Raw genomic sequence first — 27,202 nt, 5'->3', positions numbered from 1 at the left:
GCCCATATGGGCAGGGATGAGCAGTCCTACTTCCCCTAGGTCACAGGAGCTTCCATTGTAGGCTGAACCCGTGGGTCAGAGGTGCTACCTTAACAGGATAGAATCCTCACTGTCCCTAACCTACCACCCCATGACCCTCCACATCCAGCACATCATTCTCCATAATGTCCGCCCTCACCAATGGGATCCTACCACCAAATGCATCTTTACCTCATTTTCCCCTCGATCCACGTCTCCCTTGTCCACTCATTCCTCCTGTCACTTACCCCGGCAAATGGGATAAGGACTACACCTGTCACTTCATCACCACCACAGAATCCTTAACTTCCAGTAATTTCCTCCCACCCCCTAGCTTCTCTCTTTTCAATTCCCCATTCTGATTCCCATCTCACCCCCACCACCAAACTACCCATCATCTTCCTCTGGTTCTCAATTTCCCTTTCTTTCATGGACTCCTCCTCTAACACCTATGAGTCTGTCAGGGGTCACCCACTGTATCTGCACTCCCAGTTCAGCCTGCTCTAGACAGGGGAGACCTGACGCAGCTTGGTGTTAATCACTTTCACTCCGTCAGCGTCAGGGAGGATTTCCCAGTGGTCAACCATTTTAATTCCAATCCTAATTCCCAGTCTGACGTGTCAGTCCACGGCCTGCTCTACTGTCACAATGAGCTCACTCTCGGGCTGGGGGAACAATTCCTTCTGGCTAGCCTTCAACCTGACGGCAAGAACATCGATGACTCTAACTTCTGGTAATTTCTCCCAACTCTCCCTTCTCTCTTTTTCCATTTCCCATTCTGGTTCCCTTTCTCCCATGGTCCTCTCTCCTCTCCTATCAGATTCCTCCTTCTCCAGCCCTTTACCTTTCTCACCATAACCTTCCCCCATCTTCTCACTTCATCCCACCCAGTCAGTCACCTGGTCTCACCAATCACCTGCCAGCTTGTACCCCACCCACCCAGTCTCACATATTACCTGCCAGTTTGCACACCCACCTCCCTATTCTAGTTCCTTTCTAGTCCCGATAAAGGGTCTTGGCCCAAAATGTAAATTGTTTATCTCCCTCCACAGATGCTGCCCGACCTACTGAGTTCCTCCACTGACTGGGCAGCAGCATCACTCTGGAACCTGCGGGAAGAGGCTGAGGGGGTCAGGGTGTGGAATCCAGTGAGGAGATGATTTAGTACAACACCAAACCACGAGCATCACAAAGTGTTCATTTGATCCGGCCAGAAGTCCTTCAGGCGCTGTCTCCTCACCACAGAGTCCAAGGTGGCTGCTTCAGGTGGAAGGTCGGGACGCCACTCACGTTGACGGGGATAGAGATGACAGCCCAAGGCAGCCCGTGGACCTCCAGCGATCGGCGGATCATATACCTGCCCGACACAGGAAAAGGAAGCTGTCACGTGTTGAGATTATTAAGCAGAGGAGCAGAATTTGACCCATCGATTGCTCTGCCATTCCATCATGGCTGATTTATTATTCCTCTCAATCCCATTCTCCTGCTTTCTCCCCGTAACCTTTGGTGCCCTGACTAATTCTGTAAATTCTGCATTCACAATACCCAATGACTTGCCACCACAGCTGTCTGTGGCCATGAATTCCACAGATTCACCACCCGCTGACTAAAGAAATTTCTGCTCATCTCTGTTCGAAATGTATGTACCTATATTCTGAGTCTGTCCGTTCTGATCCTAGACTCCCCCACTGCAGGAAACATCCTCTCCACACCTACTCTGTCTTGGCCTTTCAATATTCAATAGGTTTCAATGAGACTCCCCCACATTCTTCTAAACTCCAGTGAGTACAGGCCCAGACTATCAAACGCTCCTCAAAAGTTAAACATGCAATCATTCTCGTGAACCTCCTCTGAACCCTCTCCAATGCCAGCACATCATTTCTTGGATAAGGGGCCCAAAACTGCTCACAATACTCCAAGTACGGTCTGACTAATGCCTCACAAAGGCTTGGCATTATATTTTTGCTTTTATATTCTAGTCCTCTTGAGGTGAATGCTGACATTGCATTAGCCTTCTCACCGCCAAGTCAACCTGTAACTTAACCTTTAGGGCAGGGGTTCCCAATGTGGGTCCATGGATCCCTCAGTTAACAGTGGAGGTTTATGGCATAAAAAAGGTTGGGAACACCTGCTTTAGGGAATCCTGCACGTGGACTCCCAAGTCCCTTTGCACTTCTGATTTTTGAATTTTCTCCCCATTTAGAAAATATTCTGTGCCTTTATACATTCTACCAAAGTGCATGACCGTACATTTCCCCACACTACATTCCATCTGCCACTTCTTTGCCCATTCTCCCAATCTGTCCAAGCCCTTCTGCACACTCCCAGATTCCTCAATACTGCCCACCTCTTCTGCTTCCTCATCACCACCTGTCCCTCCACTTACCTTCGTATCATCTGCAAGCATTGTTAGAAAGCCATCAATTCCATCATCGAAATCATTGACATATAACGCAAAAACAATCAGTCCCAATACCACCCTCCACTAGTCACCGGCAGCCAGTCAGAAAAAGGCCCCCACTTGCCTTTATCTGCATTTCGCCATCACACAGGGAAGGGCTACATGAGGGAGGGGAATGAAAAGCTTCGTACACAAGGCAAAGTTGGAATTGGTTTACTATTACTGAGGCACAGTGAGAAACTAGTTTGCATATAATCTACATGGATTCATGGAACATAGAATAGTACAGCACAGTACAGGCCCTTCAGCCCACAATGCTGTGCTGACCCTTAAGCTCTGCCTCCCATATAACCCCCCACCTTAATATTCCTCCATATACCTGTCCAGTAGTCTCTTAAACTTCACTAGTGTATCTGCCTCCACCACTGACTCAGGCAGTGCATTCTTCCACACACCAACCACTCTCTGAGTGAAAAACCTTCCTCTAATATCCCCCTTGAACTTTCCTCCCCTTACCTTAAAGCCTTGTCCTCTTGTACTGAGCAATGGTGCTCTGGGGAAGTAGTGCAAACCTACTCTAGTGTAACGGCTTGTCGTGTCCATTCCAGGGCCATTCACTCACTTTTAGTTCCCCACCAGAGACTCGACTCTCACCTGTACCTCCAAATAGCTGTTTGCATTTGACATCAGACTCACCCCAGTACATCGCTTCAATAGGTGAGGTCAGAGAGTGGAGCTGCCCCAGTGCAATGGCTTTCCCACTTTAAATCATCTCCCGTCATCAGGGGAACCATCATATTTTATGGTGGTGGCATCCGTCGGTCTCGAGAGACCATGGATCTGCGCCTGGAGTTTCCAGGGCGCAAGCCTGGGCAGGGTTGTATGGGAGACCGGCAGTTGCCCAAGCTGCAAGCCTTCCCCTCTCCACGCCACCAATGTTGTCCAAGGGAAGGGCACCAGTGACGTCGCAGAGCAATGTGTGGTTAAGTGCCTTGCTCAAGGACACAAACACGCTGCCTTAGCTGAGGCTCGAACCAGTGACCTTCAGGTTACTAGTCTGATGCCTTGCCCACTAGGCCACGCGCCAACACATATTTTATATACACAGTATATATCATATTTATACATACACCTTATTAGAGTACATCTCATGACAAATTTCATGACATGTTAGTGATAAAAATTCAGATTCCGATTCTGAGTGGAGATGTCTGGCCTGTATGCTGGGGAGAGAAGGGTTAAATATCCCTGTTACGTGGCACAGAAAAAGGCCCTTTAGCCCAGCTCATCCATCCCGGCCAATAATCTCATCTGAGCCAGTCCTATTTGCCCACATACACCTAAAACTTCCCTATCCATGTCCCTGGCCAGAGACTTTTTAAATGTTCGTGTACCCACCTCAATCACTTCCTCTGGCAGCTCAATCTGCACATTTACCTCTCTGGGTAAAACACTGTCCCTCGGGTTTCTGTTAAATCTTCTCCCTCTCACCCTAAAACTGGGCTCTCATTCTCAATCCCCTAAGCCCAGGGAAAAGTCGGAGCACATTCACCCTAGACGATTACAGTCGTACTCACCCGTCCTTCCCAAGAAGGAAGAGAGCAGGGATTTCACTCTCCTGGTTTGTCCCGTCCTGCACCATGTCAACGTAGGAGTTGTCATTGTCAAAAGCATTGTCCGAGATGATCACTGCCCTGCCACCGTGTTCCTGGATAATGCGGGCTTTGGAGAGAAAGGAGCAACCCCTGCAAAACACACGCACCACGGGTAAACACTATCACAGGTAACAGACACAAAACGCTGGAGGAACTCGGCGGGTCAGGCAGCATCCACGGAAGGGAATTACAAAGTCGACGTTTCAGGACAAGAAGCTTCATCGGGACTGGGAAGGATGGAGAATGGAGGCAGAATAAGATGGGTGGGGGGGGGGCATGAAGAAATACAAGCTGGCAGATGATAGGTGAAACCAGGTGAGGGGTAATGTGAGTAGGAGGGGGATGAGTGAGAAGCTGGAAAGGTATAGGTGGAACAGGTAAAGGGCTGAAGAAGAAGAAGAGGAGAGTGGATCACAGGAGAAAGGGAAGTAGGAGGGTAACCAAGTGAGAAGGGGAAAAATGGAAAATTGAGAGAACGTTTCAGAGATGAAATTACTGTAAGTTTGAGAAATCAATGTTCGTATCATCAGGTTGGAGGCTACCTGGATGGAATACAAGGTGCTTCTCCTCCAACCTAAGTTTGGCCTCATCGTGGCGAGAAGAGGAGAGCATGGAGCAATATGAGAATGGGAAGTTAAAAGGGACAGGTTTAACAGAGAGGGGAGAAAATATAAAGGGGATCTGAGGGGCAGGCTTTCACACAGAGGGTGGTGGGTTTCTCGAGACCACTGCCAGAGGAGATGGTCAATGCAGATACAGTCACATGGGTTTGAAGGCACCTTGATAGGGGATGAGGGCTTAATGCAGGAAAATAGGATTACCATTGGGTGTTATCACAGTCAGCATGGATAAGATGGACCAAAGGGCCTGTTTCTGTTCTGAATTGTTCCATGATTTCTCCCAGACCCCAACTTGAAAGGGAAATCCAGAGCAACACACAAAATGCTGGAGGAACTCAGCAGGTCAGGCAACATCTATAGAAGGGAACAGATAGTCAACATATCGGGCCAAGACCCTTAATCCTGGCCTAGTGACGGATCGTGGTCTGTAATGTCAACTGTCTGTTTCACTCTACAGATTATGCCTGACCTGCAGAGTTCCTCCAGTAGGTTGGGTGTTTCATATCCCAGCGTCTGCCATCTCATGCATCTCCTCAACAACCACCTCACTGAATCTCCAAAGTTCAAAATCCCGTGATCAGCGAGTCCTGGGGTCAAGACCAAAGTCGGCAAATCCAGCAGTCGAGGCCCCTGGGTCGTGGATCTGCAAGTCTGAAGCCCCTGTGATGGCCACTGTGTTCCCTTTAAACTGCTCGGGTCTGTGGCCATGCAGTGACTGAAATGCTCCTGTGCACAGAGCCTTTGTTGCCGCACAGCTAGAAAAGGTCCGTGAAACGTGGAAGGTTTTCTTTGTTGTATACTATATCCTTCAATTAATAAATAAAATCAAAAGTCTGATTTTTCAATTTTCATTCTGAATGTTCATAGTATACATATTACTAAAAAAACATTTAAAGTTCCGCGCAGCTTTCCGTCCATGTAAAAATTTCCTGCTCAAAAATTTGGCCCTTGCAGCTATTAAAAGAAAAATCAGAGGGAACATTGGTCATAGCCCCTGGGTCAGGGGTCCGGAAGCCCGAGGCCCAAAAGTCTGGACCAGGGACTGTCCTAGTGTCAGAGCACTGTCTGTGTGTTTGTTTTGCTATTGTTATTTTGTCTCATTTCGAGACAAAGCGTGGAGTAGGCACTTCCAGCCCTTCAAGATGCGCCACCCAGCAACCCTCAACAACCTCGTTTTACCCCTAACCCAATCGTGAGACCTAACCGGGTCATCTTTGGACTGTGGGAGGAAAGCAGAGCACCCGGATAAAACCCACGTGGTCATGGGGAGGATGTACAAACTCTCTAGAGGACACCGGGATTCAACTCTGAACTACGACCCTCCGAGCCGCAAAGGCATCACGCCTACTGTGGCGCCCAAGTTCTGTTGTGGTTATTGTTGTTTGTGACAACGCAGCAGGCTTGCTATGTTCATGCCAGAACGTGTGGATAACTTCACTCAGCTCAACGCTGAGCTGACTCCACAACCTACAGACTCACTTTCGTGGACTCTACAACTCAAGTTCTCAGTTATCTATTGATTTCATGTTTTGTACAGTTTGTTGTCTTTTGCACACTGGTTGTTTGTGTGATTTTCACTGACTATCATGCTTCTTTGTCCTACTGTAAATGCCTGTAAGAAAATGAACCTCAGGGTTTTATATGGTGGTATATCAAAGTCAATTTATTATCAAATATGAACATGTCACCATATTCAACCCTGAGAGTCATTTTCTTGTGGGCACTCACAGTAAATACAAGGAACAAAATGAAAGACCAGACAAGCAACCAATGTACAAAAGACAACAAACTATGCAAATACAAAAATAATTCAGCAATAAATATCAGGAACACGAGATGAAGTGTTCTTGAAAGCGAGTCCAAAGGGTGTGGGCACAGTTCAGTGATGGAGCAAGTGAAGTTGAGTAAAGTTAATCCCACTGGTTCAGGAGCCTGATGGTTGAGGGGTAATAACTGTTCCTGAACCTGCTGGTGTGGGTCCTGAAGCTCCTGTACCTTCTTCCTGATGGCAGCATCAAGAAGAGAGCATGTCCTGGTAGTGGGAGTCCTTGATAATGGATGCTGTTTTCCTTCGACAACACTCTGTGTAGATGTATTCAATGGTGGGGAGAGCTTTACTCGTGATGGACTGGGCTATATCCACTACCTTTTATAGACTTTTCCGTTCAAGGTCATTGGTGTTTCCATTTCAGGCAGTGATGCAACCAGTCAATATACCCTCCACTACATATCTATAGAAGTTTGTCAAAGTTTTAGATGTCATGCTGAATAAATTTACTGGATCTTTAAAGTTTTGAACTTGCAGGCTGCCCACAGCACATCAATGTACATGTGATAAATAAATCTGAATGTGGGACAGGTCCGATTTCAAAAAGTGGTGGATACAGCCCAGGTAAAGGTCTGCCATCAGGAAGAAGGTACAGGAGCTTCAGGACTCACACCACCTGGATCAGCAGCAATTAATACCCTCAACCATCAGGCTCTTGAACCAGTGGGGATAACTTCACTCAAATTCACTTGCCCATCACTGGATGCTCCCACAACCCATGGACTCACTTTCAAGGACTCTTCATCTCATGTTCTCAATATTTATTGTTTATTTATTATTATTATTATTATTATTATTATTATTATTATTATTATTTTGCCTTTTGTTGTACTTACTATCAATATCCACAAGAAAATGAATCTCAGGGTTGAATATGGTGAGATACGTATAGTTTGATAATAAATATATTTTAAACTTTGAAGATTTGCATTAACTGGGCGCCTTCTCCTGCTCCTGTGTGTCTAACAGGGAATTTACTCGCCGAGAAGCGTCTGTTTTGTTGGCTGTGAATTGCTGTGGAAGTATGGCTCAGTGGGTATGTGGATCCTGTCTCCATAGCAGTGTTGAAAGAGGCTAATACCCACCCTCGCTCAACCAAGGCGATCTGATCCTGGATAAAAGCTCCGTTGTTCAGGTCACCGCAGGCTTGCGGAGGGTCTGCGGGAACCAGGTAAATCTGCTCGTATCTGGTGTGCTGCGGAGAGAAAGTCAAAGATACATACATCTATTTCTCTAACTTGGGCTAGCCACTCCCCTCCACGTTTTCCCCTTTTCCCACCAGCCCCCTTTAATCCTTCTCTTTCCCTTCCCCACCCTCTCCATCTGCTCATCACTCACACATTCCACCCTCCTCACCCCCTCCCTTTATTCCATGGTCCACTGTCCTTCCCCCATCAGGCTCCATCCGCTTTAAGTACGCCCAACGACTTGGCCTCCACAGACATCTGTGCCAATGAATTCCACAGACTCACCACCCTCTGGCTAAAGAAATTGCTGCTCATCTCCATTCTAAAGGGACATCCCTCTATACCAGGAGTTTCCCAACCTTGTTTATGCCATGGACCCCCACCATTAACTGAGGGGGTCAACTGATGTGGAAGCCATAGAAAGGGTGAAGAGGAGATTTACAAGGACGTTGCCTGGATTGGGGAGCATGCCTTATGAGAATAGGTTGAGTGAACTCGGCCTTTTTTCTTTGGAGCGATGGAGGATGAGAGGTGACCTGATAGAGGTGTGTAAGATGATGAGAGGCATTGATCCTGTGGCTAGTCAGAGGCTTTTTCCTAGGGCTGAAATTGTTAGCACGAGAGGGCACAGTTTTAAGGTGTACAGAGGAGATCTGAGGGGTAAGTTTTTTTTTTATGCAGAGAGTGGTGAGTGCGTGGAATGGGCTGCCGGCAACGGTGGTAGAGACGGATACGATCTGTCTTTTAAGAGACACCTGGACAGGTACATGGAGCTCAGGAAAATAGAGGGCTATGGGTAACCCTAGGTAATTTCTAAGGTAAGGACATGTTTGGCACAGCTTTGTGGACCGAAAGGCCTGTATTGTGCTGTAGGTTTTCTATGTTTCTATGTTTCTAAACTGGAGCAAGCAGGGGAAACCCACACAGGGAGAGCTTGCAAACTCCACAGAGATAGAGCTGGAGGTCGGAATCAAACCAGGGTCTCTGGGACAGCGAGGCAACAGCCAGGTTATAATCAGCTGTTTCAAGCACACAGGAGAAGTAACAAGGCAAATGGATTCACAGTTATCTAACATGGAAACAGGCACTTTGACCCAACTCATTCATGGTGACCAAGATTCTCATCTAAGCTAGTCCCTTTTACATACGTTTGGCCCATTTTCCTCTAATCCAGGGGTTCCTAACCTTTCTTATGCCATGGACCCCTACCATTAAGCAAGGGGTCCGTGGACCCCAGGTTGGGAAGACCTGCTCCAAGTCTTTCCAACCCATTTACCTGTCCAGGTGTCTTTTGAATATTCCTGTGGCAGCTCATTCCACATACGGACCACATGGATAAAGTCACAGAGTAGTACAGGAGAGAAACAGGCCCTTTGGCCCATCTAATCACTGCCTATCTCGTCAACCTGCATCTGGACCATAGCCCTTGTGCGAATCGGTTATTTTTAAACTTTATATGTATTAGTTGAAATAATGCAAAAACTAAAATTGTAGTTTGTTAAGAGATAAATTGCCATATTTGAATCTACTGAACCTCTTTAATCAACTTCTCAGCTCTTCACTTAGTTTCAAATGCTCTGTAATTTTGTTAAACTCTAACATAAACTATCATGAAGAATCAATGAATCGAAAATTCTCAATCATTCCTGAACTCCTAAAAGAACTCAGAAATCGAAAATTACTGACATCTAACACTCTCCATACTCCTCCCATCCACGTACTTATCCAAATTTCTCTTAAATGTCACAATTGCACTCCTGCTAGCAGCTAGCACCACCTTCTGAGTGAAGAAGTTCCCCTCAGATTACCCTTAAAATATTTCATCTTCCACCCTTAACAAATGACCTCAAGTTCTATACTCAGCCAACCTCAGTGGAAAAAGCCTGCTTGCATTTACCCAATCAATACCCCTCATAATTTTGTCAAATCTCCCCACAATCTCCTAAACTCCAGGGAATAAAGTCCTAGCCTATTCAAGCTCTCCTTCTAATTCAGGTCCTCAAGTTCCAGCACCATCTTTGTAAATTTTCTCTGCACTCTTTCAAGCTTATTGATATCTTCCCTGTAAACAAGACCTACACACAATATTCCAACTTTGGCAACACCAACATCTTGTACAATTTCAACACTGCATCCCAACTCTTTGCGTCAATACTCGGATATTTGCGGATGTAAGAGAAAAGGAGGGTGATGGGCTGTGTAGGAGGGAAAGTTTAGACAGATTGTGGACTATATTTGCATAGGCCAGCACAACATCATGAGCTAACGGGCTCAGTCCGGTTCTATTTTCTATGTTCAGTACAGTGCAAAGACATAATATTACTATAAATTACAGAATGATTGTGTGGATAGTCAGAGCTGTCCCCAGGGCTGAAGTGGCTAGCACGAGAGGGAACAGTTTTAAGGTGCTTGTAAGTAGGAACAGAGGGGATGTCAGGGGTAAGTTTTTTATGCGGAGAGTGGTTAGTGTGTGGAATGGGCTGCCGGTGGTGGTGGAGGCGGATACGATAGGGTCTTTTAAGAGACTCCTGGATAGGTACATGGAGCTTAGAAAAATAGAGGGCTATGGGTAACCCTAGGTGATTTCTAAGGTAAGGACATGTTCGGTACAGCTTTGTGGGCTGAAGGGACTGTATTGTGCTGTAAGTTCTCTATGTTTCTAAAATAAATATTATTATGTGCCGTGTTACATGATGTGGGTGAACATGGTTTCCATGTTCTTGGCAAATATTTCTACAGAAGTGGTTTGCCATTGCCTTCTTCTGGGCAGTGTCTTTACAAGACGGGTAACCCCGGCCACTATCAATACACCTCAGAGATTGTCTGCCTGGCATCAGTGGTCACATAACCAGGACTTGTGATATGCACCAGCTGCTCATACAACCATCCACCACCTGCTCCCATGGCTTCACATGACCCTAATTAGGGGGCTAAGCAGGTGCCACATCTTGGCCAAGGGTGACTTGCAGGCTAGCAGAGGGAAGGAGCACCTCTCCTTTGGTAGAGACGTATCTCCACCCCACCCAATCACAAAGAATAAATATAGTGCAGAAACAAAAGGAATAGTGAGAGTTCAGAAAAAGGCTGAAACATCAACAGTTCATTTATTTCTATAGATTCTGCCTGACCTGCTGAGCTCCTCCAGCATTTTGTGTGTGTTACCCATAATGAGGTATTCATGGGCTCATGGACTGTTCAGAAATCTGAATGGTCCTAGCCTGTTAATTTGTATATACAGGACACTTACTCAAAGCTGTTAACACATTAATGATCCCAAAGTGCCCCTCAGGAGCTCTTCAAAATAAGCACCTACTGAGCCATTGAAGGAAGTGATCAAAAAGATATCTTGAAGGATTTTGCATTTGTACAAGATGTCAGTGGGGCCACATTTGGAATACCATAAGAAATAGGTGCAGAATTGGGCCTTTTGGCCCATTGAGTCTGCTCCATCATTTCATCACGGCCGATCCATTTTCCCTCTCAGCCCCAATATCCTGCCTAAGAATCACAGCAATGGACAGCACAAAACAGGCCCTTCAGCCCTGAAACCATATAAACTGCCTACTCCTATCAACCTGTACTGAGACCATAGCCCTCCATATCCCTACTATCCAAATACCTCTCCAAACTTCTCTTAAATATTGAAATCCAGTTTGCCTGGACTACTTGCGCCGGCAGCTCATTCTACACTCTCACAACTCTCTGTGTGAAGACATTTCTCCTCATGTTCCCCTTAAACTTCTGACCTTTCAGCCTTAAGCCATGACCTCTGGTTGTAGTCACAGCCAACCTCAGTGGAAAAAGCCTGGTTGCATTTACCCTGTTGATATCCCTCAATCTTGTGTACCTCTATCAAATCTCCTCTCAATCTTCTCTGTTCTAAAGAATATAGATCTTTCCTTATAACTCATGTCCTCCAAACCCGGCAACATCCTTATGAATCTTATCTGCACTCTGTCAAACTTTTTTTTACATCTTTCCTGTAGGAGGGTGACCAAAAATGCACACAATGCTCCAAATTAGTCTTCACCAACATTTTATACAATTTCTAAATAACCTTCTCTCTCCTGCAACACACACAAAATGCTGTTGGAATGCAGCAGGCCAGGCAGCATCTATAGGGAGAAGCACTGTTGATATTTGGGGCTGAGACCCTTCGTCAGGACTAACTGAAAGGAAAGATAGTAAGAGATTTGAAAGTAGGAGGGGGAGGGGGAAATGATAGGAGAAGACCGGAGGGGGTGGGGTGGAGCCAAGAGCTGGAAAGGTGATTGGCAAAAGGGATACAGAGCTGAAGAAGGGAAAGGATCATGGGACAGGAGGCCTAGGGAGAAAGAAAGGTGGGGGGGAAATAAATAAATCAGGGATGGGGTAAGAAGGGGAGGAGAGGCATTAATGGAAGTTAGAGAAATCAATGTTCATGCCATCAGGTTGAATGTTCCTCCAACCTGAGTGTGGCTTCATCTGGACTGTAGAGGAGGCCATGGATAGACATATCAGAATGGGAAAGGGATGTGGAATTAAAATGTGCGGCCACTGGGAGATCCTGCTTTCTCTGGCGGACAGAGCGTAGGTGTTCAGCGAAACTCTCCCAGTCTGCGACAGGTCTCACCAATATATAAAAGGTCACATCGGGAGCACCGGACGCAGTATACCACACTGGCCGACTCACAGGTGAAGTGTTGCCTCACCTGGAAGGACTGTCTGGGGCCCTGAATGGTGGTGAGGGCAGATGTAGCACCTGTATTACAAGGATAAGTGCCAGGAGGGAGATCGGTGGGAAGGGTTGCGGGGGGGTGGGGGGGGGAACGAATGGACAAGGGAGTTGCGTGGGGAGTGATCCAGCATCTGCTTATTTCCTCGTGTATCCTCTCTCCTGTATTCAATACATTGATTTATGAAGGCCAATGTGCCAAAGCTTTCTTTATGACCCTATCTACCTATGACACCACTTTCAATGAATTATGTACAGATAGATCCCTTTGTTCTACTGCACTAAGTGCCCTACTGTTCATTGTGAAAGACCTACCTGATGAAGTTTAAGGGTGTTGGGGAGGTAGGGAATGATTTTTAGAACTTCGCACTTTATCAACATGACTTGTGTAATTCCCACCCCACGCGACTGCCAGATTGACAAAAGATAGCTGACTTCTGCATAACTGTCAAACCACAAAGACAACCCTTCTGTTTGCACATGTTCTGTAATGATTAGCAACTCTTTGTATGGTATAAAGGCCAACGCTTCTAAGTTAGAAGTTCAACATGAGCCAACAGTAGGGAGAGGAACTCTGTCCTGCTGGTATTTGGCTGCAAACTTCTCGCTGGCTGAGTTTGAACAAATAAACTGGTGGAAAGGATAAAGTAGAGAACTGTTTGTGGTGTGGTTATTGGTCCGGCGAATTTAAGTTTACATACCCCCTGGCTGGTTCCACCAAAGTGCAAAACCTCACACTTCCCTGCATTAAACTCCATCTGCCATTTTTCAGCCCATTTTTCTAACTGATGCAGATCATAAGATCATAGGACATAGGAGCAGAATTAGGCCATTCAGCCCATCGAGTCTACTCTGCCATTACATCATGGCTGATCCTGGATCCCACTCAACCCTTCAATCACTGAATCATCTTCATGAACCTCCTCTGGACTCCCTCCAATTACAACACATACTTTATGAAATATGGGGGGGCCCAAAACTATAGACAATACTCCAAATGCAGCCTGACTAGTGTCTTATAAAGCCTCAGCATTATCTCCTTTTTTGTTATATTCTATTCCCCTTGAAATAAATGCCAACATTGCATTTGCCTTCTTTACCGCAGACTCAACCTGTAAATTAACCTTCCGGGAGTCTTGCACGAGGACTCCTACATCCCTCTGCACCTCTGATGTTTGAACCTTCTCCCCATTCAGATAATAGTCTGCACTATTGTTCCTTTTACCAAAATGCATTATCATACATTTCCCAACACTGTATTCCATCTGCCATTTTTTTGCCCATTCTTCTGATTTGTTTAAGTCCTGCTGCAATCACATTGCTTCCTCAGTACTACCTACCCCCTCCACCTATCCTTGTATCATCCACAAACATTGCCACAAAGCCATCAATTCCATGATCTAAATCACTGACAATCAGTATGAAAAGTAGCGGTCCCAATACCGATCCCTGAGGAACATCACTCGTCACTGGCAGCCAACGGGAAAAGGCCCTCTTTATTCCCACTCGGTGCCTCCTGCCTGTCAGCCATTTCTCTATCCATGCCAGTGTCTTTCCTGTAACGCCACAGGATTTTATCTTGTTAAGCAGCCTCATGTGTGGCACCTTATCAAATGCCTTCTGAAAATCCAAGTAAATGACATTCACTGCCTCTCCTTTGTCCTCTCTGGTTGTAACTTCCTCGAAGAACCCCAACAGATTTTTCAGGCAAGATCTCCCATTACAAAAACTATGCTGACTTTGACTTATGTTATCATTACTCTCCAAATATTTTCCAGCCACTGAGGTTAGGCTAACTGGCCTTTCTTTTGCCTTCCTCCCTTTATAAAGAGTGGAGTGACATTTGCAATTTTCCAGTCCTCTGGAGCCATGTCAGAATCAAGTGATTCTTGAAAGATCATAACCAAGGCATCTGCTATTTCTTCAGCAACGTCTTTCAGAATTCTGAGGTGTAGTCCATCTGGTCTTATCCACCTTAAAATCTTTCAGTTTGTCTAGCACTTTTTCCTTTGTAATAACAATGGTACTCACTCCTGCTCCCTGACACTCACAGATCTCTGGCACACTGCTAGTGTCTTCCACAGTGAAGACTGATACAAAGTACCTATTAAGTTCATCTGCCATTTCTTTGTCCCCCATTACTACCTCACCAGCATCTTTTTCCAGTGGTCCAATGTCAACTCTCACCTCCTTTTTATATAACTGAAAAAACCTTTGGTGTCCTGCTTTATATTACTGGCTTGTCTGCCCTCATATTTAATCTTTTCCCTTCTTATAGCTTTCTAGTTGCCTATTGTTGGATTTTAAAAAGCTTCCCAATCATCCGACTTCCCACTCACTTTTGCTACCTTACATGCCCTTTCCTTGGCTTTTATGCAGTCTTTAACTTCCTTTGTCCACCCGTCATTTGAGAACAACTTCTTCTGTGGGACATATCTATCCTGTATCTTGTGAACCATTCCCAGAAACTTCAGCCATCTCTGCTCTGCCGTCATCCCTGCCAGTGTCCATCTTCAATCCCTCCATAAGCAGTGATAACCTTCCTCACTGTCCACTACACCCCCAATCTTGGTCTCATCCATAAATTTGCTGATCCAGATCGTATAGTCGACAAACAACAAAGGACCTTGCACCGATCCCCCCAGCACACCACTAGTCACAGGCCTCCAGTCAAACGACACAACCATCTACTACCACTCTCTGGCTTCTCCCACAAAGCCAATGTCTAATCCAATTTATCACCTCATCCTGAATGCCGAGCAACTGAACCGTCTTGACCAGCCTCCCGTGCAGGACCTTGTCAAATGCCTTGCTAAAGTCCACATAGACAACATCCACTTTCCTGGTAACTTCCTTGAAAAACTCTATAAGATTGGTTAGACATGACCTACCACACACAAAACCATGCTGACTGTCCTTAATCAGTCCATGTCTATCTAAATACTTGTATATCTGGTCCCTTAGAAAACCCTCCAATAGCTTTCCCACTACTGATGTAAGACTTACTGGCCTATAATTTCCTGGTTTAATGTTAGAGCCTTTTTTAAACAGCAGAGAAACATAGACTATCCTTCAATCCTCTGTCACCTTTCCTGTTGCTAAGGATGTTTTAAATATCTCTGCTAGGGCCCCTGTAATTTCTGCACTTGTCCCCCACTTAGGGTCCAAGTGGACACCTTGTCAGGCCCTGGGGATTTATCCACCCTGATTTGCCTCAGGATAGCCAACACCTCCTCCTCTGTAATCCATATAGGGTCCATGAAGTTGATGCCACTTTGCCTCACTTCTGTAGACTCTGCTGTGCCCATCTCCTGAGTAAATACAGACACAAAAAAAAATTAAGATCTCACCCACCTGTTTTGGCTCCACGTCTGGGTCACCATTCTGATCTTACAGAGGACCAATTGTGTCCCTTGCAATCTTTTTGCTCTTAACATATCTGTAGAATCCACTGGGAGTCTCCTTCACCTTGTCTGCTGGAGCAACCTCGCACCTTTTAGCCCCCCCCGATTTCTTTCTTGAGTGTTCTTTTGCATTCCTTGCACTCCATACGCACCTCATTTGTTCCTACCTGCCTAATCAGTTCCCTTTTTCCCCTTAACCAGGGCTTCAACATCTCTTGAAAACTAAGGTTCCCTACACTTGTTATCTTTACCTTTATTCTGACAGGCACGTACAAGCTTTGTAACTCTCAAAATAAATGAACGTCTCCCACTTACTAAGTACATCTTTGCAGAAAACAGCCTGTCCCATCCACACTTATCAGATCGGTTCTGAATTTTGTTCCTTCACAGTCAATCAAAAGAACACAGTAGATGAATTACTCTGTCGATAATGATTAGGAACTCATACACAGCTTTATAGTACTGTAGATGTATTGATTATGTTCTAATTGGTTCTGTATTTCACTTAAGTACATAGTTTGTCATTCAGCTAATCAGTAATTTGTCTTTTTTATACCTTTGAACTATTTCCATGAAACTTCAGCTAATTGGGGCAGCCAGTTAATAGGGACCAAATGTACTGGTCCTGATTAACCAGACTCCACTGTATAGTGTTCAGTTTTGGTCACCATGCTCATTTGAAAGATTCCATGAAAGAGTGCAGATATTTACAAGGACGTTGCCAAGACCCGAGGGACAGAGTTAGGGAGAGAGGTTGAGCAGCTTGAGACATTATTTGAATGTAGGAAAATGAGGGGTGATCTTACAGAGGTGTATGAAATTATGATGGGCAGAGTTATGGTGAATGGTAGCAATCTTTTCCCCAAGGTTGAGGAGTCCAAACTAGGGGGCTTAGATTTAGGGTGAGAGGGGAAAGATCTAAAATGGACCTGAGGAGCAACTTTTTCACCCAGAGGAAGTGATTGAGGTAGGTACCATAGTATCATTTAAGAAACACTTGGACAGGTACATAGAGGGGTGGGATTTAGAGGGATTTTGACCAAATGCAGGAAATTGGGAATAGCTAGGTGTACACTGCGGTCATCATAGACTGGATGGGCTGAGGGGCCTGTATCGGTGCTGCATTACCCTGTGATCATTAAACACCACTGGGTCAGCATAGACTGGATGGGCTGAGGGGCCTGTATCTGTGCTGTATTACCCTGTGATCATTAAACACCACTGGGTCAGCATAGACTAGGTGGGCTGAGGGGCCTGTATCGGTGCTGCATTACCCTGTGATCATTAAACACCACTGGGTCACCCCACTGTAGCAACAGACTGAGGGTGTAGAGCTTGCAGAATACTACAGTGCCACAGTACATGCACAAGCCCTTCGACACGCAGAATTCACAGAACACTACACAAAAGAAAATCTGAGAAGTAGAATAAAATTTGCTCTCACCAAATTTATGTGAAAATATAAATAAATTGCATTAGTCAGGAGATTGAGTTCAAGAACCATGTTGCAGCTCTATGAAACCCTGGTTAGACCACACTTGGAGTACAGTACAGGTACTGAGTTTGGTTCTGGTCACCTTATAGGAAGGATGTGGAACCTTTAGAGAGGGTGCAGAGGAGATGTACCAGGATGTTGCAAGCATGGATGAAGAGGATAGGTTGAGTGAGTTAGATTTGTTCTCTTCAGAGTGAAGGAGGATGAGAGTCGATTTGATTGAGGTGTACAAGATGACAGTCGAGTGGACAGCCAGAGACCTTTTTCCCAGGATGTAAATAGTTAATACGAGAGGGCATAATTATTAAGTGACTGGAAGAAAGTATGGGAGGGCTGTCTGAGGTAGGGTTGTTTTGTTTCAGAAAACTCAGACAGTGCTGGGTGCTTGGAACTCGCTATTAGGGTGGAGATAGAGATATTTAAGAGGCATTTAGATAGTCACGTAAATGATAGAAGAATGGGGAGGTTATGATTGAGGGAAGGGTTAGATTGATCTTTGAGTAGGTCAGCACAACACTGTGGGCTGAATGGCCTGTACTGAACTGTTCTATTCAATTCCATGTTCTAGATACTATAGGCTTAGCAGCTCACATTTCTGATACCTGCACAGATGCCCATTACAGAAATCTTCAACAGGTCATTTTCTCAGAACACCACCCTCCCATAACATGAAGCTTGCCAGTACTTACAAAGATGCCCCCAAAGTCTTTGGCCAGGTTGGTCTGAAAGATGTAGCGAATATCTGCAGGGCTCAGGACTTGAAAATATAAATATTCATTGACTCCCAAGCCTGTATTAAGAATAAAATATAGCGAGAAGGCATCATGGAGAGGAAAAAATGTCAGCTGACTCAACTTAAGAAGGTGAATGAGATTCAGGATGTCCTCTTTAACCCTTAACAATTTTTATCAATGTACACTAGAAAGCATCCTATCTGGATACATCACAGCTCGGTACGGCAACTGCTCTGCCCGTGACCACAAGAAACTGCAGAGATTTGTGGACACAGCTCAGCACATCACCAAAATCAGCCTCCCCTCCACCGACTGTCTACACTTTGCATTGTCTCGGTAAAGCAGTCGATATCATCAAAGACCTCACCCACTCTGGACTTTGCCTATTCTCTCCTCTCCCATTGGGCAGAAGGTAGAAAAAAAGCCTGAAAGTACATACCAGCAGGCTGAAGGACAGCCTCTACCCCACTGTTACCAGACTGCCGAAGTACGATGAGACTCCTGACCTCATCGTCTACTTTGTTATGGGCTGACACCTTACTGCTTGCCGGCACTGCGCTCTCTCTGTAACCGTAACGCTTTATTCTGCATTGTCACTGCCGTTCCCTTGTGCTAACTCAATGTACCGATGTGTTGAACTGGTCTGTATGATGACAAGCAAAGAATAAGATTTATATAAAGATTAGCTTTATTTATCACATGTAGTTCGAATCATCAAAACATTCAGTGAAATGTGTCATTTGTGTCAATAACCAACAGTCCAAGGATGTAAACACAAATACACTGCAGATGCTGTGGTCAAATCAAGACGTACAAACAAGCTGGATGAACTCAGCAGGTCGGGCAGCATCCGTCAAAATGAGCAGTCAACGTTTCGGGTCGAGGCCCTGCGTCAGGACTGTGCTAGGGTCGCCATGTTTCCGGCACCAATACATCAACCCACTAATCCTAACGCGTTTGTCATTAGAATGTGGGAGGAAACTGGGGGATGCTCACACAGTCAGAGAGAGGCTGACTGCAATGGGAATTGAACCCCAAACACTGATGCTGCCACTGTAATAGCTTCATGCCATCCACGACGTTACCGTGACACCATTCAGGGATGTCAGTACACGTGACAATATAAACTCATCTTCCAATTAGTTTGGGTCCTCTGCTCTACTTGAGAAAGGGTTTCAGATGGACAAAGTGACGGGCTGGTCATCACTCAGAGGGTTACAAGGTCAAAGGCGAGCTGTGAAACTGTACCGAGCAACCTCAACACTGGGGGGAGGTGGTTATCAACGGTGTGAGCAGTAAAAACCATGTAGCATTTATATTCAATGTATGGTTTTCTGGTGAATGTGTCTGCGATGCTGATTTGAGTTTTCCATTCTACCTGTGTGCACGTGGGCTGGTGCAGATGACAATAACCTTGACTTTGAACTTTGCATATCTTCAAGGAATGATGCCTCAAAAAGACAGCACCCATCATTAAGGACCCCCACTACCCAGGACGTGCCCTCTTCTCATCGCTACCATCAGGAAGGAGGTACAGAAGCCAGAGGAGACACACTCAGTGAATCAGGAACAGCTTCTTCCCCTCTGCCATCCGATTTCTGAATGGACACTGAACCATGACTTTTGCACTAATGTAACTATTTATTTATATATAAATAAAGAATTATTTGAAACATCGAGGGGCTGCTTATTCCCCCTCATACCTGACCTGCTGAGTTCCTCTGGCATTTTGTGTGAGAGATTCTGCAGATGCTGGAGATTTTAGCAACACACTCAAAACGCTGGCAGAACTCAGCAGATCAGGCAGCATCTATGAAGAGGAACAAAATACAACATTTTGTGTGTTTTACCACCAAAACACAACACTCTTGATTTTTTCGACAGTAAACTGCATCGGTCACCTCAGCAACCATTCCTCTCTATACTTTCTGAAGTCCATTACCAACCACGTCGCAGTTCACTACACCTCCGTGCCTTGTATTGTACAACTTCCTTGTCAATCACTTCATCTCTCTGACCACCAACTGAACTTCATAAACACAGGAGATTCTGCAGATGCTGGAAATCCAGAGCAACACATACACACAATGACCATAAGACCATAAGACAAAGGAGCAGAAGTCGGCCATTCGGCCCATCGAGTCTGGTCCGCCATTTCATCACGAGCTGATCCAATCTCCCCTTTAGTCCCATTCCCCCGCCTTCTCACCATAACCTTTGATGCCCTGACTACTCAGATACTTATCAATCTCTGCCTTAAATACACCCAATGACTTGGTCTCCACTGCCGCCCATGGCAACAAATTCCACAGATTCACCACCCTCTGGCTAAAAAAATCTTTTCGCATCTCCGTTCTGAATGGGCGTCCTGCAATCCTCAAGTCATGTCCTCTCATACAAGACTCCCACACCACGGGAAACAACTTTGCCACATCCACTCTGTCCATGCCTTTCAACATTCAAAACGTTTCTATGAGATCTCCCCTCATTCTTCTAAACTCCAAGGAGTACAGTCCAAGAGCGGCCAAACATATGTTAACCCTCTCATTCCTAGAATCATTTTAGTGAATCTTCTCTGAACCCTCTCCAACATCAGCACATCCTTTCTTAAATAAGGAGCCCAAAACTGCACACAGTATTCCAAGGGAGGTCTTACCAGTGCCTTATAGAGCCTCAACATCACATCCCTGCTCCTATACTCTATTCCTCTAGAAATGAATGCCAACATTACATTCGCCTTCTTCACCACCAGCTCAACCTGGAGGTTAACCTTAAGGGTATCCTGCACGAAAACTCCCAAGTCCCGTTACATCTCAGAACTTTGAATTCTCTCCCCATTTAAAGAATAGTCTGCCCGTTTATTTCTTCTACCAAAGTGCATGACCATACACTTTACAACATTGTAATTCATTTGCCACTTCTTTGCCCATTCCCCCAATCTATCCAAGTCTCTCTGCAGACTCTCTGTTTCCTCAGCACTACCGGCCCCTCCACCTATCTTTGTATCATAAGCAAACTTAGCCACAAAGCCATCTATTCCATAATCCAAATCGTTGATATACAACGTAAAAAGAAGCAGCCCCAACACGGACCCCTGTGGAACACCACCGGTAACCGGCAGCCAACCAGAATGGGATCCCTTTATTCCCACTCTCTGTTTCCTGCCAATCAGCCAATGCTCTATCCACGTATGTAACTTTCCTGTAATTCCATGGGCTCTTATCTTGTTTAGCAGCCTCATGTGTGGCACCTTGTCAAAGGCCTTCTGAAAATCCAAATACACAACATCCACTGCATCTCCCTTGTCTAGCCTACTTGTAATTTCCTCAAAAAATTGCAATAGGTTTGTCAGGCAGGATTTTCCTTTAAGGAAACCATGCTGAGTTCTGCCTATCTTGTCATATGCCTCCAGGTACTCCGTAGCCTCATCCTTGACTATTGACTCCAACAACTTCCTAACCACCGATGTCAGGCTAACAGGTCTATAATTTCCTTTTTGCTTCCTTGCCCCCTTCTTAAATAGCGGAGTGACATTTGTAATCTTCCAGTCCTTCGGAACCAGGCCAGAATCTATCGACTTCTGAAAGATCATTGCTAATGCCTCCGCAATCTCCACTGCTACTTGCTTCAGAACACGAGGGTGCATTCCATCTGGTCTGGGAGATTTATCTACCCTTAGACTATTCAGCTTCCTGAGTACTTTCTCTGTCGTAATTGTGACTGCGCATATTTCTCTTCCCTGACACCCTTGAATGTCTGGTATATTGCTGAAGTCTTCCTCAGTGAAGACTGATGCAAAATACCCGTTCAGTTCCTCCACCATCTCCTAATCTCCCATTACAATTTCTCCAGCATCATTTTCTATCGGTCCTATATCTACTCTCACCTGTCTTTTACTCTTTAAATACTTGAAAAAGCTTTTAGTATCCTCTTTGATATTATTTGCTAGCTTCCTTTCATAGTTCATCTTTTCCCTCTTAATGACCTTCTGTAAGCATTTAAATACTTCCCAATCCTCTGTCTTCCCACTAAGTTTTGCTTCCTTGTATGCCCTCTGCTTTGCTTTTACTTTGGCTTTGACTTCTCTTGTCAGCCACGGTTGCATCCCTTTTCCATTCGAAAATTTCTTCTTCTTTGGAATATATCTGTCTTGCACCTTCCTCACTTCTCGCATAAACTCCAGCCACTGCTGTTCTGCCGTCCTTCCCGCTAGTGTCCCCTTCCAGTCAACCTTGGCCAGTTCCTCTCTCATACCACTGTAATTTCCTTTACTCCACTGAAATACCGACACATCGAATTTCGGCTTCTCTTTCTCAAATTTCACAGTGAACTCAATCATGTTGTGATCACTGCCTCCTAAGGGTTCCTTCACTTCCATCTCTCTAATCACCTCTGGTTCATTACACAATACCCAATCCAGTACAGCCGATCCCCTAGTGGGCTCAACAACAAGCTGTTCTAAAAAGCCATCTCGTAGACATTCTACAAATTCTCTCTCGAGATCCAGTGCCGACCTGATTTTCCCAATCCACTCGCATGTTAAAATCCCCTACAATTATCATAACATTGCCCTTCTGGCAAGCCTTTTCTATTTCCTGTTGTAATTTGTAGTCCACATCACTGCAGTTGTTTGGAGGCCTGTAGATAACTGCCACCAGGGTCAATAGACAATAGACAATAGGTGCAGAAGTAGACCATTCAGCCCTTCGAGCCTGCACCGCCATTTTGAGATCATGGCTGATCAATTACTATCAATACCCGGTTCCTGCCTTGTCCCCATATCCCTTGATTCCCCTATCCATAAGATACCTATCTAGCTCCTTCTTGAAAGCATCCAGAGAATTGGCCTCCACTACCTTCCGAGGAAGTGCATTCCAGACCCCCACAACTCTCTGGGAGAAGAAGTTTTTCCTTAACTCTGTCCTAAATGACCTACCCCTTATTCTCAAACCATGCCCTCTGGTACTGGACTCTCCCAGCATCTGGAACATATTTCCTGCCTCCATCTTGTCCAATCCCTTAATAATCTTATATGTTTCAATCAGATCCCCTCTCAATCTCCTTAACTCCAGTGTGTACAAGCCCAGTCTCTCTAACCTCTCTGCGTAAGACAGTCCGGACATCCCAGGAATTAACCTCGTGAATCTACGCTGCACTTCCTCTACAGCCAGGATGTCCTTCCTTAACCCTGGAGACCAAAACTGTACACAATACTCCAGGTGTGGTCTCACCAGGGCTCTGTACAAATGCAAGTGGATTTCCTTGCTCTTGTACTCAATTCCCTTTGTAATAAAGGCCAACATTCCATTAGCCTTCTTCACTGCCTGCTGCACTTGCTCATTCACCTTCAGTGACTGATGAACAAGGACTCCGAGATCACTTTGTATTACTCCCTTACCCAACTCTATACCGTTCAGATAATAATCTGCCTTCCTGTTCTTACTCCCAAAGTGGATAACCTCACACTTATTCACATTAAACACCATCTGCCAAGTATCTGCCCACTCACCCAGCCTATCCAAGTCACCCTGAATTCTCCTAACATCCTCATCACATGTCACGCTGCCACCCAGCTTAGTATCATCAGCAAATTTGCTGATGTTATTTTCTATGCCTTCATCCAAATCGTTAACGTAAATGGTAAACAGCTGTGGTCCCAATACCGAGCCCTGTGGCACCCCACTAGTCACCACCTGCCATTCCGAGAAACACCCATTCACCGCTACCCTTTGCTTTCTATCTGCCAACCAGTTTTCTATCCATGTCAATGCCTTCCCTCCGATGCCCTGAGCTTTGATTTTACCCACCAATCTTCTATGTGGGACCTTATCAAATGCCTTCTGAAAATCGAGGTACACTACATCCACTGGATCTCCCCCGTCTAACTTTCTGGTTACATTCTCGAAAAACTCCGACAGATTAGTCAAGCATGATTTACCCTTGGTAAATCCATGCTGGCTCGGCCCAATCCTATCACTGCTATCTAGATATGCCACTATTTCATCCTTAATAATGGACTCTAGCATCTTTCCCACCACCGATGTCAAGCTGACAGGTCGATAGTTCTCTGTTTTCTCCCTCCCTCCTTTCTTAAAAAGTGGGATAACATTAGCCATTCTCCAATCCTCAGGAACTGATCCTGAATCTAAGGAACATTGGAAAATGATTACCAATGCATCCGCAATTTCCAGGGCCACCTCCTTTAGTACCCTAGGGTGCAGACCATCTGGACCTGGGGATTTGCCAGCCTTCAGTCCCATCAGTCTTCTCATCACCATTTCCTTCCGAATGTCTATCTGTTTCATTTCCTCTGTTACCCTATGTCCTTGGCCCATCCATACATCTGGGAGATTGCTTGTGTCTTCCTTAGTGAAAACAGATCTAAAGTACTCATTAAATTCTTCTGCCATTTCTCTGTTTCCCTTAACAATTTCACCCAATTCATTCTTCAAGGGCCCAACATTGTTCTTAACTATCTTCTTTCTCTTCACATACCTAAAAAAGCTTTTGCTATCTTCCTTTATATTCCTGGCTAGCTTGCGTTCGTACCTCATTTATTCTCCCCGTATTGTCTTTTTAGTTAAGTTCTGTTGTTCCTTAAAAACTTCCCAATCATCTGTCCTCCCACTCACCTTAGCTCTGTCATATTTCCTTTTTTTTAAAATGCTATGCAATCTCTGACTTCCTTTGTCAACCACTGTGGCCCCTTTCCCCCCTTTGAATCCTTCCTTCTCTGGGGGATGAACTGATTTTGCACCTTGTGCATTATTCCCAAGAATACCTGCCGTTGCTGTTCCACTGTCTTTTCTGCTAGGCTATCCGTCCAGTCAACTTTGGCCAGCTCCTCCCTCATGGCTCCATAATTTCCCCTGTTCAGCTGCAACACTGACACCTCCGAGCTGCCCTTATCCTTCTCAAATTGCAAATAAAAGCTTATCATATTGTGATCACTACCTCCTAATGGCTCCTTTACTGCGAGATCGCTTATCAAATCCTATTCATTACATCCTGTCCTTTTACCCCTGCGATTTCTTAGCTCAACCCATAAAGATTCTGTACCTTCCGATCCTATGTCAACTCTTTCTAATGATTTAATATCATTTCTTACCATTAAAGCCACGCCACCCCCTCTACCTACCTGCCTATCCTTCCGATACACTGTGTATCCTTAGACGTTCAGCTCCCAGAGACATGCATCCTTCAGCCACGTCTCAGTGATGGCCACAACATCATACCTGCCAATCTGTAACTGTACAACAAGATCATCCACCTTATTCCTTATGCTGCGTGCATTTAAGTCCAGTGTTTGGTACTTTTTGCATTGATCGCACTGCAACTTTATTGCACTGCAACTCATCCCAATGGCTGCAAATTTGCTCCATCACCTGCCTGTCCTTTCTGACATCCTTACTGCTCACTACCTTAGATCTATTTCTGTTTTCCCTCTCCTCCGCTCCATCGTTCCGGTTCTCATCCCCCTGCCAAATTAGTTTAAACCCTCCCTAACAGCTCTATTAAACCTTCCTGCCAGGATATTGGTCCCCCTAGGATTCAAGTGTAACCCGTCCTTTTTGTACAGGTCACACCTGCCCCAAAAGTGGTCCCAATGATCCAGAAACTTGAATCCCTGCCCCCTGCTCCAATCTCTCAGCCACGCATTTATCCTCCACCTCATTCCATTCCTACTCTCACTGTCGCGTGCCACAGGCAGTAATCCCGAGATTACTACCTTTGCGTACAAATTACTACCAAATTACTACCATTACTACCAAATACTGTAAGTATTTGTCAGGTCAGAGTCCTAATGAAGTATCTCAGTCTGAAATGACAACTGTCCTCTCCTGTCTGTCTGACCTGCTGTTTCTCCAGAATCCTGTGTGTTACTCATGACACATCAGTGATAATAAATCTGATTCTGATTCATCGTGCGGTAGGTTAGAGAGCCAATGTGGAATACCCCTTTCCAGCCCGAGACGCACCACCCAGCAAACCCTGATTTAACACTAGTCTAACCACAGGACAGTTTACGATGACCAATTAACCTACTAACTGGTATGTCTTTGGACTGGGGGGGGAGAAACAGGAGCACCAAGGAAAGCTATGCTCACACGGAGAGATTGTACAAGCTTTCTTACAGGATTGAACTCCAAATTCCGTCACCCCGAGATGTAATAGTGTCACACTGACCACTAAGCTACTGTGGAGTGTATATAGATCAGCATGCCACAGAGTCTGAATGGCCCACATCGTTCTGTCTCCTGTCCGATTTCCAACACAGAGTCTCAGAAGCATACAGTACAGAGAGAGTCCCTTCAGCCCAATTGCTAGCCCCATTTGGGCCTTTTAGAATAGAAACAAAGCACAAAGTCATTGCCCAAAGTGGTATGGTACTGATTTGGCTCTTCCTCTGTCTCAGTAATTGCCACCCTGGCCGGGGGGGGGGGGGGGGGGGGGGGAGGAGAAAGATAGTGTAGCAGTTAGCGTAACGCTTTACAACACCAGCAATCCCTCCGCTGTCTGTACATTCTCCCCATGACCCTGTGGGTTTCCTCCCACAGTCCAAAATGCACGGGTTAGGATTAGTCAGCTCCGGCCATACTACCTAGGCACCAGAAACGTGGCAACACTTGCGGGCTGCCTCCAGCACATGCTGAGACTGTCGACGCAAAAACGGCACATTTATCCCACTGGATAAATCCTCGCCATCCACACTGAATGTTCCGATGTACACGTGACAAATAAATATCAATCCGATTGTCATACACAATGGGTATGAAAGCCACCGCCAGAGCTGTCCTGTGAGTCCGCTAAAGGGGCTAGACTAAATGTGCGGCCACCTCCGCATATTAGCTCCATCCAGGCAAACTGTCCCTGAGTCCAACTCTCCGAAACTCTCTGGGTTTTATTCCAGGACTGGCCAAAGCTGTCAGATTTACTAACACGGGGTTTGCATACAGCTGCGAAATCCCCCTCTCGCCGGCCTGTCCAGTGTGTCTCTAATGCAGTGAAGGCAGTGGGCTGCATGAACTCACCCGCCGCTGCCAGGATCTGCAGGAGCAGCACCGGAGCCGACTCTCGGGGCCACAACGGCGACCTCATCGTCCGGCCTTCAGCGCCTGTCAATCAGCCGCCCACCTCCCGGGATC

General features: G+C 45.6%; 1 protein-coding gene and 1 long non-coding RNA gene across 2 annotated transcripts; one reads left to right on the top strand and one right to left on the bottom strand.

Annotated features, from left to right (window-relative positions):
- On the bottom strand, positions 1 to 27,202 carry LOC140726107 (protease-associated domain-containing protein 1-like). Its single transcript, XM_073042060.1, has 5 exons — positions 27,089 to 27,202; positions 18,012 to 18,112; positions 7,608 to 7,717; positions 3,997 to 4,164; positions 1 to 1,375 (listed from the first exon to the last, which is right to left on the bottom strand). The coding sequence occupies exons 1-5, from the start codon at positions 27,153 to 27,155 to the stop codon at positions 1,255 to 1,257; spliced, it is 567 nt and encodes a 188-aa protein (XP_072898161.1). The 5' UTR covers positions 27,156 to 27,202; the 3' UTR covers positions 1 to 1,254.
- Positions 3,443 to 19,684, top strand: LOC140726108 (uncharacterized). Its single transcript, XR_012098573.1, has 3 exons — positions 3,443 to 5,458; positions 7,492 to 7,693; positions 19,499 to 19,684. It is a non-coding gene; the product is annotated as an uncharacterized lncRNA (long non-coding RNA).

This window comes from Hemitrygon akajei, chromosome 4 (genome assembly GCF_048418815.1).
Source record: "Hemitrygon akajei chromosome 4, sHemAka1.3, whole genome shotgun sequence".
NCBI classification, from domain to species: Eukaryota; Metazoa; Chordata; class Chondrichthyes; order Myliobatiformes; family Dasyatidae; genus Hemitrygon; species Hemitrygon akajei.
Note: the sequence above shows the minus strand (reverse complement) of the source record. Positions and strands in the feature narration are given on the sequence as shown.

Excerpts from the sequence above, each read along its gene's own strand:
- LOC140726107 (XM_073042060.1), bottom strand. The coding sequence starts at position 27,155 with ATGAGGTCGCCGTTGTGGCCCCGAGAGTCGGCTCCGGTGCTGCTCCTG. Across the intron at positions 18,113-27,088 it reads GCAGATCCTGGCAGCGGCGG|GCTTGGGAGTCAATGAATAT; the intron begins GTGAGTTCATGC and ends TTCTTAATACAG. Across the intron at positions 1,376-3,996 it reads TTCCTTCTTGGGAAGGACGG|GTATATGATCCGCCGATCGC; the intron begins GTGAGTACGACT and ends TGTGTCGGGCAG.